This window comes from Protopterus annectens, chromosome 15.part0 (genome assembly GCF_019279795.1).
Source record: "Protopterus annectens isolate FY-2018-M chromosome 15.part0, PAN1.0, whole genome shotgun sequence".
NCBI lineage: Eukaryota > Metazoa > Chordata > Ceratodontiformes > Protopteridae > Protopterus > Protopterus annectens.
The window spans coordinates 629,468,698-629,485,484 of record NC_056749.1 but is presented as its reverse complement, the minus strand read 5'-3'; the positions used below and the strand labels follow the sequence as shown (position 1 = coordinate 629,485,484).

The following is a 16,787-nucleotide window of genomic DNA, read 5'->3' as shown; positions in this document are numbered from 1 at the left end:
TTTCCACCCTAATATATGCCTCTCCCATCTTTACTAATATTAATAAATCTGATCCGGCTAGGCTTGAAATCTGCTATAATAAAATAGCAAAATGTGCTACTAACTCCTCTCTTGGGTCACATCACTGCTCTGCCCTTCAGCAACTAAATTGGTTAGAACTACCTCATTACCTAACTTACCCTTGCTCACAGACTAGTACATCAACCTGAACAAATCCCTGCCTTTGAATTATTGCTTCACATCTGTTCTAACACTAGACTGCTTCAGTCCTCCAACAAACCACTATTGCAAGTCTCTAAATCCAACAAAAAAGCTGGTAACTCCCTTTTCTCTAACTGCATCTCCAAAATTTGGAATACTATCCCCCAGCCTATAATAACTATTACCAATCCATCTCACTTCAAAAAAACAACTAAAAGCCTTCCTCAGTAATAACTGTTTTTTGCTCATGTTCCTCTCCTGCCTAATTCCTTCCAACCTCTATCAGCTCCTCATCTACTCTTCAACCACTCCATGTACTCATTATATATCTTACTTACTTGTTTTATCTCCTATCCTCTCTTCTCTTCTGTTACAATCTATCCTCCTGGTGTTTCCCACTTACTTACCAATATTTCTTCCTTATTCCTCTTCTCACTTTTCTATTCTAATCTCTTCTCTAGAAATTTCTTCTCTAACCTAGAACTCAATTGCCTGGGATCCTCAAAGTTCTACTGCCTGCTTCTTTGCAGCTGTTGCCACTGCCTATAAGATCTGTTCCACTGTGGTTTCCTCTGTATACCTCTAGGCTGGGAGGAAAATGACCCGTGCTTAGCCATGCATGCCTTCTAATAACTGTACCAGTGGCAGCTACCCCGCAAGAAGCTTCCATGCCATCATAACCACAGTGGAATGAGTGTTCAGCTACCGGAGAACTGGAGTGACAGAGATCTAGGAGCTATTTGGAAAGGTTTTTATCCTCTAGGGAGGTGACCTTCTGTTTGAGCTGATCTAAAATGGTTTGCTGACACTTGATTATAAGGAATTAACAGTTGAGAGCCTTCATAGAAAGACTGGCAGATTTTTTTCCTGAATCTATCAAGCTCCCGACTCTCTTTGTCTGTAGGAAAAGTGTTCCTGGATGAACTGGCTCTAGCCCCTTTGGGCCCCGGGTGATCACCTCAGAGTCAGCAGAGGGATTTGTAAAAAGGTATTTGTGGGAGTCCTGTACCCTATAAAATCTGTCTGGTTTACATGGAGCAGGGGGAAAGGAATCAGGATTCAAGGAGGAATCCTGGAAAACATCTTCCACTACCTCTAAAATAGGGGGAACAGCCAGTGGTTCGCGTTCAGGTAGATCCACGAACTCCCTAACACTACTTTTGGACTGGGGATATTCCTCTGCTTCCCACTGAAAGTGTTGTCTCACAGCATGGTGGGTCTACCCAAAGGTGAAATCCTCTGGGGGGAGGGAGAGGAAAGATTCTCCTCTGAATCAGACTCATCATAGGATGTGTAGGAGGAGCTTTCTTCAGACCAAACTCCTCTAGGTCTGAATGTTCATCTGAATGAAAAGGATATAGAAAAGCTTCAGAAGCAGCATCCCTCTTCCATTTTCCTGGTGAGACATCCCCTGTGGCCTTGTCTTGACCTAACAGAAATCAGGTCCTCAGCTAATCTACTCAAATCCTGTTGGGATCCCTGTAACAGGGAGCCAGTAGGCCTAGGCAAAGGCCCTGCCACAGTACCTCTCTTTGGGACAGGTTTTGGCTTTAGACCTAGGTGCGTCCTACAACTTGTTGCTTGTCTCTCTGGAAGGTTGAAAAAGCATCAGTGTAGGCTGAGGCCTTAGTGGCACCAGCAGAAACGCGCTCTTCTGAAGCAAGACCTGCTGAGTGGCTGACCGATGAGCCACATGCAAGGGCTTGCATAGAAGGAGATGGGAAAGACATCATGTCGGACTCCGAATAGGTCTCAACAGAGGCCTGTGTCACAATTTCAGAAACTGAAGGGGGCTGCAAAAGAGCCTCACCTTCTTCAACAATCATAAGCCTAGAGGGAGAGGCAGGTGGTGAAAGGTTGCCATCTGAAGACCTAAGCTTTTGTTTAATTTCTTTTTTTCGCCTAGGTTGCTCAATATTGGAATGACTGGCAGATGCCACTGGACACAAGCGAGAAGATTCTGACTTCAGAATCGTGAAAATTCAGCCATATGCTTACTAGTTCAAGTTTTAAAACGGGCACAAAAATGGCAATTAGGGACGTTGTGGTCTGGGTTTAAACAGGTGACACAAAGTGAGTGAAAGTCTCTATGTGGGATTTGTTTACCACAGTGGAGACAATTATTTACTTTATCGGACATGAATTAAAGGAAAAGAAAGGGGTTTCCCAACTGGGTACTTATATTTCTTCTCTGGAGCGGCCGGGCCTATGCACTTGAACACTATTTCAGGCTCTGATGGCAAGAAAAGACTGAAATCATGACACAGGCTGGCTCCCATTTATACTCGAGCATACTGATGTTGGTCAGGGCATCCCCCAGCCTGGGAGGTGGAAGGAATCTTCTCTGGTAGTCGAGCCAGCCAAGGGCTTCCACGACAGGAAATTCCCACAAATCAGGACTACAACACAAACAGAAATACCTCTCCCCCTACCTAACCCTGATCATAACCCTAAAATTCACATATTAGAGTGTACATGTGTGCATCTGCTCATGCACACACACAAACAAGCACGCACGCAAACGTACATAAACACACACACACACAAACACACACACACACAAACACACACACACACAAACACACACACACACAAACACACACACACACACACACAAACACACACACACACACAAACACACACACACACACAAACACACACACACACACACTTATCTGCTTTGGCAAAATGACCATCCAAAAAAGTGTATACAGATATATTAGTGGCTTAAATATTTTTTTTTCTTGCAGTGTGAGGAAACACACAGCTGCTAGGACTGCCTGATGCCCAATGCAATATTTCATACCTCTACTGAAACTGCACATTTCTTTAAAATAACTTCTCACGTGCTAGAGTTCTTCTGGAAATCTGGCAGGTTTGATGTCTGGTGATGGTTAGAAAAAAAGATACATTCAGTCTGCAGACATCCTAACCTTTGAAGTCAGAAAATGTTCTATATGCTACAAGGTTTGATGCTCTGCACTGCTCCAAGCAAAACGAACAGATACTAAAACAATATATTCCAGGAAAGAATGTTCCATTTCATAAGCAGACAGGTAGATTCAAAGTGAAGGATGAAAGAGGCAAGTCGCTTTATGATAGAATGCTGGTCCTCAAATTGTATTATTCAGCCCAGAGTTAAAACTTGCAGAAAACCAAGTATAAACTCTCCAATGAACAAAATACTTCAGTTTGGTTTAATACGAGACTATTGTTAAAAATACTAAACAGAACATTCCGGATTCCCTGAGACTTCCAATAGCTTGTTGCAGTATTCCACACAGGCATTTAGTTGTCAATTGTGCACTTTCAGTATATCTGGGTGGGTAAGAGCCATCTTACTCTTTTCTCAGGTGAGAAGACCCAAGAATGCTAAAGTAGCACAAGTCAACAACAAAACCACTGGTATTTTTTTTCTGCCAGTGACAATGAACCAGTGAAATGCACTGGTGCAAGACAGCATAACATCACGGATTAGGAAGTTTCTACTTTTCCCCTTGCACACCCTGCATCACACCTTACTCATGTGCTAACTATAACCCTAACCATGACATGGCTAAAAACCTTTCCCTAACAATACCACTACAAAGACAAACTTACAGAGACAACATCAAATTTGCACATCTCTTGAATTATCCGATTACCTAAACCTTACTCTAACCCTAACCTGTGAACATTTGCATATAAGCTTTAACTGCCATAGCATCATCTTGCTTATCCTGACAATTGCCATGGCTTAATTTTCCTACAGACTCCTACTTATCTACACTAACTCACCATATGTGAGTCACGCAAATGTGCATTCTCTTCTTTCTCACCCAGATTGCCAAAGGCATGAGCTTATGAATGACTGACAACAGAGACTGCCCAACTCCAAGCAAACAAAGGTAATCACAGTTGCAGAAAAAAAGGGCCTTTCTCAATTTATGGAGACCATAAACATGCTGAAGCCAGGGGTGTAGTCAGTGAAATAATGGTGGTTCATGACAGTTTGCAAGTCTCCCACCCCTTTATGAATTAGAAAGGGGCAAAAGTATAGCCTTTGGGACTTGTTTGGAAGCAAAGACTATATTTACATCTCCTTTGTGACGTACATTCTAGGCAAGTCCCAAAAACTCATTGAAAATGATTTAGTTCCAAAGTGGAGCTCTTTCTGACAGAGAATCTTAGAGCAAGAGGCTGCCCATGACCACATCTGGCATCCACTGGTGCTACGCAACAGCCTTCTAGCTCCCTCCATGGAGACACTTGGACATTCTAAAGTACAGTCTGGGACTTTCTGTGGAGGGGAAGGGTTATTTTTTGAATTTATCATAGCTTGGTGGCTGTTGCATAGGGCCAGTGGTTGCCAGATGTGGTCATGGACAGCCACGTTCCTCTTCTTATTTTCTCTCTCAGAAACAGCTCCACTTTGGTACTAAATATGCCCTTTTTGCAATACATGGGGATGACTTATTCCTTAGCATTAGTTCTGGTATGGAAGAAGCATTGGAGAAGGCAGCTAAACAAAAGCTCTTTAGCACAGAGAGGGCCTGCTACTACTTCTACATGTTCTGAACCAGTTAATAAGAGAGCTGAAAGAAGAGAACATCCAGGATGCAATTTTAGGTTTCAAGGATGACAGCCTGATTCACACCATCCTGTAAAGGCATCTGAACAAGCATGCAGCTCTAGCCATACTGAAAGCTAAGTCAAAACTGCAGCAGGTGACATGGAAGATCACTGTAGACACAGATCTTAACCAGCTACTCCTCAACCTCAGAGTTAAGAAGAAAGTACAGTTATATAGGTAACTTATCATACTGGCAAATATTCAAATTGATCACTGTTGCAGTTTTCTGGAAGTGAAAAATGGGCCGGGAAGGGGGCAGTGGTTTCCTAAGCAGTTACTTAAACTTGTTGGACTGTCCTTGGTTTTGGGAGGTTTGAGACTTCCTTTTGGACGCCCGTTGCAAATTCTCATTAAACATCTGTTTACCTCAGTTATGTTGAGATTGTTTATTCTGTTTGCCAAAACTGGATGAGGAGAAAGAAAATCCCTTCGGCAATTTGGAAATCTTCGATATTACCTGGGTCAGCTTGCCCATTTCATTACACTTTTTGATTACCTCTGCCGCACACAGGCCAAACACTAAATCTCTATCCAAAGTAAAGTTTAAAATCTCATTTTTTACATAATTTGGGAGGTTCTGAGAATGCAGCCAAGCAAACCTCTTTAAAACAGTATCGGTGGCCATAGACCTGGAAGAAGTATCAACTGAGTCACACACACGCTGCAAACAATAAGTAATAACGTACAACAGAAGTTATTTAAAGCAGATTTTTCTTCACAAGAAAAAACTGTAGATAAAACATCCCTCATACTTTCCTCCCTTGCTGGTCTCATGACAAGTTTATGTGTTTCTCGGTTTAAGTGATTTGCATTTCATGCTGAAGAAGGATAGACGAAACGTTGATGTGTGGATTGTTTTTTACACTGCGTATTGTCTGGAGTATTGTGGACCTTTTTTGTTCTATGCCCAATTAAACCTTCGTTTTGTGTTACTTCGTTGTTGACTGGGTGCTTTCATTTTGGTTACTTGTTCAGCCGGCACCTTCCTTTCCTACTTGGTTATCCCTCATACTTTCACAATGTCAGAACAAATTTTAACATATGAGCCTCACAATTTAAAATTCTGAAAATCAAAGTTGCTTAAGTATACACTTTTCCCCCAATACCTATCAGTTTCACATACTTATTAAAAGAGAAGGACTGGAATTAAAGTGCTTAGCAGCAGTGGAATCAACTAAGGCTATAGCTGTTGGGGTCAGGTTTAGGGGTATAACATTTTAAAAGACCGAAGAAATGTATACATCCTAGCTGCATTTTTAGGGGCAGCTGACTGGCTATTAGGAAAACTGTAGGTAATAATACACAATCCTCTAAAGCTGACAGGACAAGAAGTATGGGTGTACAGTCTGGAAAATCCTTCTGTAACAGTTCATAATATTTTCTAAGGGACTGAGAAATCTCAGTGCTCTTCCACTGAAAACACTGGGACATCCTAGCAACAGTCTCAGTGAAAGAGAAACTGCCCCAGGGAGTATCAGAAACTGAGCTCTCCTCAGAATCTGAATCAAAAATCTGAGGGTAAAACCCTGAATCCTTGCATCTTCCTGTTCAGATTCAGAATTCTGAATCTCTTCAGATAAAGAGGCATCCCTCTTTCTTTTACCAGAAACTACTTTATAAGAAGGTTCCACAGTCTGAATTAAACCCTGAGCTAGTCCCAGTAAACTACTCCTATCGAAAGAAAATGGAGAAGGAGTAGATACATGTTTGGTTTTCTGTTTCTTTTTGAGAGGAAAATTTGAGCCAGTGGTGTTACTAATGGCAGTTGCTGCTTTCCAAGGAATGAGCACAGCATTCTGACACAACAGGGAAACGCTCCCTGTTCCCATTCCCAGGACCAACAAGAGTGGCTCTCCCTCACACACTATGGGGACTCCAACAGCCTCAGAGAACATGGCTAACCCTAGTGGCTTCAGAGATCTGGGGTAAAAAACAAGTGGTCTGAGGTACACCAAATGGCCACAGCATAGTCGCCCACTTGCAGATGAGGCAAACTGATAGCCTGCTGCAGTGCAAAGGTTGTTTGCTTAACACGTTTTCTTTCTGTGGCTGGAATGGTACCTCTTTCCCAGAGAAGACATGCAGCAAATGCCAGTAAAACTTCCAGTCCACAAAAATTACTTTTTTTGACAGAAAACCGTAATAAAAAGCACTTTCAAATAGTATGGCAGCCCCACAACAGAAAAATGTTTTCATTTAGTTTACACTACTTTTAAACTGACACAAAAAAAAGAATGCTCCACTTAAAAGTACGTTACAGTCTCAAGACAGTCCATTAAAACAAGCACTCCTAGCTCTAAAATAACTTTCATGAAGGGGAAAGTAATAAAGCATCAGTAAATATAGGACAATGAAGCTTTTCCCCAAAAGGGAACTTATCTGCTCAGCAAAGTAAAGCACAAGCCAAACCTCAATCCTCGACAGTCTAAGAAGAATGCAAAGCTAGACTTAACTACCACTTGTGGAGTGAAATCATGCCTCATGATTAACAGTATTAAAACAGCAAGAATTAAAGATGATGTCCACTACCTTGGATTCTGTGTGCGATTCTGGCTATCCTGCACTGGTAAAGACACCTGCACAAGACAAGATGGCCTGTGTAGAAGGATAAAATTACAAGAGAATCCATATCAGATGAATTATGTTTAGTGGACATAAGGGTGACTAACTGGAATCACCCAAAGTCTCTAATGATTCTTTTAAAAAAAAATAACCCAAAAGATTTTTTCAACTATTTTTTTTTTCTTTGAGAGGCAACTCCCCATACTGCTCCCCCTTTTATAATTAACTTGGGGATTCTGTACAAAATGGGTTAACTAGAAACCCCATTTGTACTAATGCTCAGAAGTTACAATGACCTCAACCTCATGGCTATAAACTTCAAAATGATTATGTAGTGAAACCATCCAATTATCAAACTATAATTTCAGAAGCTCAAATGTCACATGGGTTAATGACCAAATAATATTTACAAAAGTGATATCTGTTTGTGATGGCACTCTGAGACCCAAGTCCCTAAGGAAAGGTCTAGCTGATACCAATAGAATACTGGCCACATGAGTGAGGTGGGGCTCTGGCAGCTCAAGCCCTTGGTGGATAAAACACTGCATCAAGTAGAATACAATGCAGACATAAAGAAAGAATGCTATTCAACACCTACTACAAATAATAGATCTGCACTCACCATATGAGCTGATACGTGAGGTTGTCTTCAAAAGCAAGTAACAGACAAGACGTTATCTTCTGCTACTGCTAGCACAGCACCTTTTCTGTCTCATCTGTGTCCCTTCACCACCATCACACCAAGGACATGGAGAGCAAAAGTGGAGAAGGGTTCTAAAAAAGCGAGCAAATATGCAGAGTTTCCCACAGAATGGTTAAAAAGCAGATGAACGGCAACAATTCTCATCTATTCTCTCAGTCATGATGAACAGAAATGAAAGGAAAATTTTCCTTGACAAGGGGAAAATATAGCAGTTTAAGTTGTACTTCCCCATAGCAGTAGCTGTGCATATTCCTCACTACTACAGTAACCTTTAGGCTATATGGGTTGTGTCTTGCCCTAGACACATTAACTGACTAGCTACCAAAAGCACTGCCATCCTCCTACAGCTTCACTCTTACTGCTGATTGGGCAGCCCAGTGTAGGGAAAATCAGCAGTCAGTGTAAGGACTTTAACCAAAAATTAACAAACAGCAAAAGTCTTATAAAGTCACATTTGCAACTACAGAGAGGTATTTTAAGTATTCTAAAATAAACTTAAGTTTTTGGTGCTTTTAGACAAGACAGATGCATCAAATGAGCACTTGAAAACAGATAAATAGAAAAATAATGTCTAAAATTATTAAGTAAACTTAACTGCAATCATTCCATCACTTTCCCTTAGCATGATACGAATGAACATAAAACTCATCAAAAATGGGCACGGTCCTTTATATCAAGAGCCCACTAGTTGAGAACAATGAGACAACAAGACCAGCTCATCGATGCCACAGACTACGTGATATCACTGCCATCAATGCTCATGTCTTTCTACATGAAAGAATGATAACTGCATCCACTGGAGTAAAATACCGTGCCTCAGTAAGTCTGTGTTAAATGTCACTGAACAATATACAAAAACATATTTACATTTCAGACAAGTATTAAATGACAGCAGAAATCAATCTCCTGAAAAAAATCAAACTGCAAACCCCCACACTCAGAAAAATGGCAAAACATGTTATGTCTACAGCTACAGGACTCTGGCTTTATTGGCCTGAATGTACCAGGAAAGACGCAACAAGTGAGAAGTGATGGGTGTGCAGAGACCATGTAGGAGTCATTTGAATACATCCAAAAGCACTCAATAAAGGAGCTTTAAGGCGTTACACAATGAAGATTCTAGCTTAGCTGGGTTTTTCTTGCAGTTTTTACTGGAAAGACACAACCACAAAAATGTCAGCGTTGTCTGTACATCCATCTATATATGTGTGTGTGTGTGTGTGTGTGTGCACACAAAAGACACACACATACACAGAGCTACACTCAAAGTAAAACACTGAGAAGGGACTTCTTTTTTAAAAGTAATGCTGCATCCCACCCACTGCACCTTTGAAATTGCTTGCTTACATATATATATATATATATATATATATACACACACACACACACACACAGACAAGTAGCCTAGCACTAACATGTCTATGGAATCACTGTAGTACTCTCATAACTACAAGTACTGCAGTTATATATACATCTGTTCAAAGAAGCCCTCCAAATATCAATGCCAGTAGTGTCTTCAGAGAAGCAGTCAATCCAATAGAACATTCTGTCCACATCACTACAGTTTACCCCCCATCCTAATTTACTCATCCCCTACAGTTTCATAAATTACATGTGGTATGCTAGAAGTGAAGTCAGCATTATCTGCCACTATGTTTCATATGACAAATGATCTTAGTTCTCTATCTTTCAATACATTATTTATAATGTACTAAAAACAGCTTACTATATACATATTCATGATACATGGGTGTGACCTTTTTTTATTTTATACATACTGACGCACATACACACAAATACAAGTGTATATGCAGACAAACACACAAAAAACTGTGTGTGTGTGTGTGTAACGACTGCTGGAAAATTCAACTGGATGAAAGAAAAAGTAAAGGACTTAGTCTAATTCTTGATCGACTGAAAAGACCATCTGAAACTATACAACTCAATTTGTAGACATACATACGTACTGCACATTAGTATTGCCATCTATCCGTTTTTTGTTTTTTTTTTGTGACTATCCAGAAATCAAACTGATTGTCCAGTAGTCCAGAAAACACTTTACAAACACCACAATTCTGTTTTAAAAAAGGAAACAGACTAAGAGTTTGTTAAAGCAGTTGATTTACTATGCTCTTTTTTAAAGAAAAGCGCAGTAAAAAGCCAGAAAAAAAGCAAAGCTGGAAAAGAGGTCGTTCCTCCTCACCTGACATGGTGATGATGTCACAAAATGGGTTGAAGGTGGGCAGGGAGAGGGAAGGAGATGGATGGGGAGAGGAGTGTGGCCTTGGTCCATTTTTGGCCACAACAAAAGGTGGCAACCCTAGTGCACACACGTACACAAATGACAAAAATACAAACTTTTAAATTGGACATGCACACGTACAAAAAGCTTTTGACAGCTTAGCTATATTGGCCAGTGGGTGCAGTCAATGAATGAGTCTGACATCGATCAGCACCACTTCAAAATAAAGGACCACACCTTCATGACAGTACTTGATAAACAAGGTGTGGCATTAACCCTTGGATTAAAGGGCACCTATGACTGACAGTCATACATTTTGTAATCCCCCTCACCTGATTAACTGCTACCCCTTATTTGGAATAGACTGCAGCACAATTTTCATCACATTTTATAATACATTCATACATTTGTGGTGTTAAACCAATTTATGACTGTTTGTGATAAATTTGTAAAATAGGCAAGGCCTGGTTGACATCTGTACTGTAAATGAATTGTTACATTAAGCACTGCAATTACAGCTAATCCTATTTAGCACAGTCAAATACATGTAGGCAAACAACGTCTACTTTAATACATGTACATTTAAAATATATTACTAAAAGCCACTCAAAAAGTGGGTAACAAGTGTCAACACACAAAGTGGTATAAAATGCCAAAAGTGACCTTCATTGCTGGCACATCTTCATCTGCAAACGTTGGAGGGAAGTCCTACAAAAAAAAATAATTAAGCACTTATTTTCATATTCTTGTTTAATTATTAATATGCATTTTAGAATGTTTTAGAGGTCTAATTCCGATATACGTATATTACAAAATGCCACAATAATAAAGAACCATTTTCCGAAAAAGTCTGCATTATGTAGAACTTTTTTCTAGCTCACAAATATACAAATCAGTCTCAAACTGTTTTAATGTATATACAGTGACACACATCCATGTACTTTGCAGCATCACAGAGAGGAAAAGGCAATATACAAATGTGACCTCATGACTGAAGCATCACTTTAGTAGCTATTTAACAACAAATGACAATAGTAATCTGCACACTTCTGGCACTGTTAAGACCTCACAGCCAGCTACAATAGCAATACATTATTTGTCCTCTATAAACACTTGTATCATTTCTGATATTAACTACTACAGACTAGCTTTACAGTAACAAGAAATATTAAAACCACATCAAGCAGGCAAACATAAGCAAGGTGAACAAAGTAAGGCACTGCAGTTTTGCATGAAAAAGAATGGGAAAATAATGATGGTCCTATATCATGGACTGATGCAAGAAATTCTCTTACCATTATTTACAATATAAAAAATACCCCCCGCCCCCAAGAAAACCTACCCACTACTACTACTATACTAACCCAGCAGGTTATAATTTTGGAAATGACTGACTGGTTTTGTGGCCCTTTTCAGTCATTAACTGGTGCAATCTACCTACCTGGTTAAGTAAAATATTACTGCAAAACACTACAAACCAAGGTGTGTGGACTAAAATCTAGTAAAGAAAGTCCTAAGTGTCACATATCTAGGTAACCATGCCTCAAAAGAAGTGCAAACAATACAGGCATGGAACAGAAGCCAAAAACAGAGATGCACAGATGTTTACAAATCTTCTAATTGGCAATTAATACTTCCAATTATTTGTGGCAGGAACCAAGGAAAACATTTTTGAAGGTGAATGAAATGCTTAAGTATGCATAAATTAACAAACCCAAAATTATACAAAGCATTTAACAGATGATACAAGTATGCTGAGTAAGGTTTACTACCTGATCTTACCTGAGAATCATAAGGTGATAGTGGTGAATTCACTTCATCTGCAGAGCCACTAAAAATAAAGCAACAGTTAAACCTGGGTAGTTCAAAGTACCATTATAATAATTATTACACTTTTTTATCTTCAGTTTATTCTATAAGCTATTTACTGATGCAATGTATACTTCATGTAGCTCTGGAACTCCCAAGGGTATCTCAGCCACCAAGTCTTGACAAACAAAAATTTTCAACATTACTAGGTATCTAATGGTAACTTCTGTCTTCCAACAGTTATTAACTGAAGCTGCCATCCTGTTAATATGTCTGAATATCAACTTTGATGTCATCTCGTGCTACAGAAGGGAAACCATAGTTTACAATATCCAGTTCTTCACTACTGGAAGCCCAAACAGGAAAAAAAAAAGATTTAAAATGTGTTGGTTAAAACAACCCTACAGAGAACTGGCGGATAAATCAGCAGGTATGCACTAAGCATATCAGATGATCTATGAGAAGGCTGTCTACAGTGAACAACTGATGGGATTTCCCCTTCTAATATTCTCAGCATATCACACATATGAGCTTTCAGTAGCTTCTATAATCAGAAGCACAAGCAACACCTGCCAATGCATGTCATGATATCACCTCCTCCTCAACAATCCCCTTTTTCTCATCTTCATGGGGTCAGGTGCCATTTTAACTATTGCCACCTCTTGCAACTCAATGTCACTCTCTTACCTTCTTTGAGAGTCTTGTCAGACTGTCTCAGGTCTTCCCTATTGAAATCCATCCATCTTTCAACTGGAGGTCCTTGTATCCTCTTGCTTTCTTACCTCTCCCAAATCTATTTTACCAAATCATCTTCTGCTTTCCTGCACATATGACCAAACCACTGTAATATGTTCCCCTTAACTTGTTCTGTAATTATGGCTACCTTGTCTGCTGCTATTATGTCCTCATTTCTTTGTCTATCCCACAACGTGTATCCTACTACCAGGACCAGCCTTTGGTCAACTGGTGCCCTAAGCAAAAGGTCTCCACAGACCCCCTAACACCACCCTGTGCCCCCATCCTAGTCTACCTATACTATCCAGATTACTGAAAAAAACACCCCTACTACAGTGGGGCCCTAGGCAGCCACCTAGTTGGCCTATACCTAAGGCCAGCTATGCCTAATACCCGTCTCAGACACTTCACCTCCACAACACCTCAAGCTTCCTCAGATGGTTTGCCTTTACAGACCAGGTGTCTGTGCCATAAGTAGTACTTGGTCACAGTATGTTTTGTACACACTGCATTTTAACTTCATTGGCATTCTTCTGTTACTCATTACTCCTGATACTTTGTGCCAGTTGTCTATAGTTCCTCTGATTCAAACCTCCTCATTCAGACTTCTCAGATCCGCAACCACACCACCAAGATACTTGAAGCTTTTAATCAAACCTACTATTTTCTGTTCTACCTCAGTTTTAAGATTTTTCTGTCACCAATCAGGTATGTCTTTGTATAATGTGGAGAAAATAATTAAATGCTAATGAGCTAGTTACAAGAAGTTGCATGTCAAGGAATCTTCAGACCCCACTCCAATGGACCACCTTCATACCTGCAAAACATCACCACCAGACTTACCCATTCTAAAGACTTAGACTATGCCTATGACAAATACTTGGACCTGCTGGAAAGACAGGTATGCATCACAGAGTCTATTCCTTCTCTACAACAGGCTCCCCATCCATGTGAAGCAGAGTTCCTCCTTTACCCAATTCAAGTGCAACTTGAACAACTGGATGGGGAACCAAAAATTCACCCCTGGTTTACCACCTAGGTCTCTAATAGAGGCAGGCAGCCTGTAAAGGGTTCATCTCCCACAGCATAGCCTGTATATGTTTCATCTTCCAAGCCACTGCTTACACAACTAAGGGTATCAGTATTTGTCAGAGATTTAGATTGCACGACTAAGCTTAAAAAGGCCCTATTGGTCATTAGCCTAGTACACACATATGAACCTAAGTGGCACACTTAGCTTCTACCGTGTTCAGTCTAAGCAAAGATCTCACAGAAGTCGGAGACATACACAGAACCTCTGTATTATTAATTCATAACCCAGGCTCTGCAAGGTCACAAAAACAAAAGACATACATGTAGAACTAACTCTGATAACATATATACGTGTGAAAGTAAATAACTACATCTGCTTTCGAGGATTTCTGTTTCTGGGAAGTTCAAACATCACAACAGAAATATGCAACAACTGTAGCCACCACAAATCCTTTTATATTACAGAAATCCAGTACAAAACTAGAAGCTCCAGGACTATGATTTATTCCTCACTGTGACTGGACTACCCAAGAAGCCAAAAAAGCCACAGCATGCTACATTTCTGCAGGTCACTGTGGTGGAAACCTTGAATGTATTTTACACTTTTACTTTTTCTCAAAGAGGATAAAGACCAAATAACAGTAAGACAAAAAATCAGTAAGTGGGGTAAGATTACAAAGAACTTATTTACTCATTTGTCTTTACAAGGACATGGACCACTATAGAGACTATAGATGCTCTCATTGCAAAGATGAAGAATAAAGCCAATGACTGAATGTTGAGACATGTACAATTCACTAAAGAGAGACAAAACAGCCTAAAGTATAAGTAATGACAAAACAAGCAGCAAGCAATAAAGGTAACCTGACCCTATCAAATAATGATGACTTCTGCAGAACAAGTGAAATTAGTTAAGATTAACTTCAGAATTGCAAAATGAGAATGTTGCTACTTCAGAATTATAAAAACCTAACAGGTTTTAAAGTTCTTCTTCTCCCTTACTTCGAACTTTGGTGACCACAGACTTGGATGTACTCAGTAAACGGGTTGTTGGGGTGGGGTCTATAATAACCATTAGAAAGGTTTGCTGCTGCAAATCATTTTCATGTTTTTACTTATTAAAATGGAAATGATTTTGAGTATGTTTGCTCTTCTTTTACACTACTTAGAAAAATATACTTTTGTAGCACAGATTGTACATAATCTTTTAAATGCAGCACTTTTCCATTTGTGTTTACAGTCACATCAAGTAGATATGATTTGTTGGATATTAATAGAAGTTAACAGTTTAAACAGTGATATCTGGAAATTGCTCTGAAGTAATGAAGCATGAGTCTAAGGCAGACTCATGGAAAAAATGCTTAGAATTAATACACAAAATGCTGAAATTAAAATAGCTACATGAATAAGGTGTACAACTTAATCTGAAGACAGTATAAATATCCAGAGATTAAAAACAGAACTGCTAACAGTGTATGGATGTAAGAAATGCCACGAACACAGGATCATAAGAGATTATTAGGCTAATGATCTGGAGGTCATTTTAAGACTAGCCATTTCATCCCAATGTAAGACCATAGAAATGCCAGTCAATAATACCCAAGCTTGCATTTAGTAATGACTGCCCATGTCCAGGAGGGTTGTAGACTTTATCCCCTGTAAGAACTTACGGTGCCTCATCCACTTGTCCAGGTTCCTCTTGAACAGCATCACAGAAGTGCTCTGCTTCATGTGAATTGCTAGCCTGTTCCAAAGACACGGCAGCCACTGGAAGATAAATCTGTCCCTCCACCATATTCTATTTAAGTTGCAGATCATATTTAGGTCCCTGGAAGAGGTAGTCCTAGTCCCATTTGATTTACAGATATGCAGCAAGTTCATTAGGTTTGGGTCATGGACTGCTCTGTAAGCCAGGCACAAGTCTCCCCTAAGAAGTCTATATTACGCACAGCATAGTGACATGGACTTTAGATGCTCTGTGAAAGGCACATGCTGGAGGCCCTTGGTCTTCTGTGTTAGAAACCTCTGAAGTCTCTCTAATTGCTGCAGGTGCTTAGTACGGTACATGCCAAACAGGGCATTATACTCAATTATGGGCTGGGTAAGTGTTGAGTACGGGGGGGGGGGGTTATAACTTCTTTTTCTCTGAAGGTGATGCCTTTACTAATCAAGTGTGATACGCAGAAAGCTTTCCTTACTACAGCAGACACATGGTGGTTGAAGTCAAGTTCACAGTCAACTTGTGATCTCAGGTCCCTTACCACTTCACGGGTACTTAAGGCATTGTTACTGATTTGATAGTGTGAGGGACTTTGGTTGTGCCAAAGGGAATGATGGTGCATTTCTCTGTATTCAGTTTGACACCGTGACTAATACACCAGTTGTTGATCTGTGTGATACCCTCCTGGAGTATACTATCATCATTTGGGGATTCAATGACTGCATCTAGTTTGTAGTCTTCTGCAAACTTGGCCAGCCACAACCCCTTAGCTTTGACCTGAACTTCTGAGAAGTATACACCAAACAGTAGGGAGTCTGCTGGTTGATGTGGAGTCACCCGCTTTGATAGTGTGTGCCCAGTTTGTGAACCACTTGGCAACCATTCTTACAAAAAGGGGATTTACATTCATTTTGCAATGTTTATTGGTAATTCCTGAATGTGGGATTGTGTCAAAAGCCTTTTCCAGGTTGAGGTATGCTGTGCAGAAATTTGCCCTTGGTCACATTTTCAAAGAAATCCACCAGATTTAATAGGCAGGATCTGCCCTTCACGAAGTCAAATTGGGTAGGATCCAGGGTTTGGAGATCACGTATGTCTTTATTTATGAGGGCCACAACAATGCACTCCACGGCCTTACAGATGAGGCTGGTCAGGCTTATGGATCTGGAAA

At 40.0% G+C, this 16,787-nt stretch overlaps 1 protein-coding gene across 1 annotated transcript in view; it reads right to left on the bottom strand.

The window, feature by feature from the left end:
- LRCH2 (leucine rich repeats and calponin homology domain containing 2) overlaps nt 1-16,787 on the bottom strand; it is a 2,522,829-nt gene that overhangs the window by 688,605 nt on the left and 1,817,437 nt on the right. Inside the window, exons 15-16 of the mRNA XM_044057297.1 lie at nt 12,103-12,151; nt 10,984-11,028 (exon numbers count right to left, since the gene is read on the bottom strand). Of these exons, the coding sequence (XP_043913232.1) occupies nt 10,984-11,028; nt 12,103-12,151 (94 nt within the window). The remainder of the gene's footprint in view (nt 1-10,983; nt 11,029-12,102; nt 12,152-16,787) is intronic.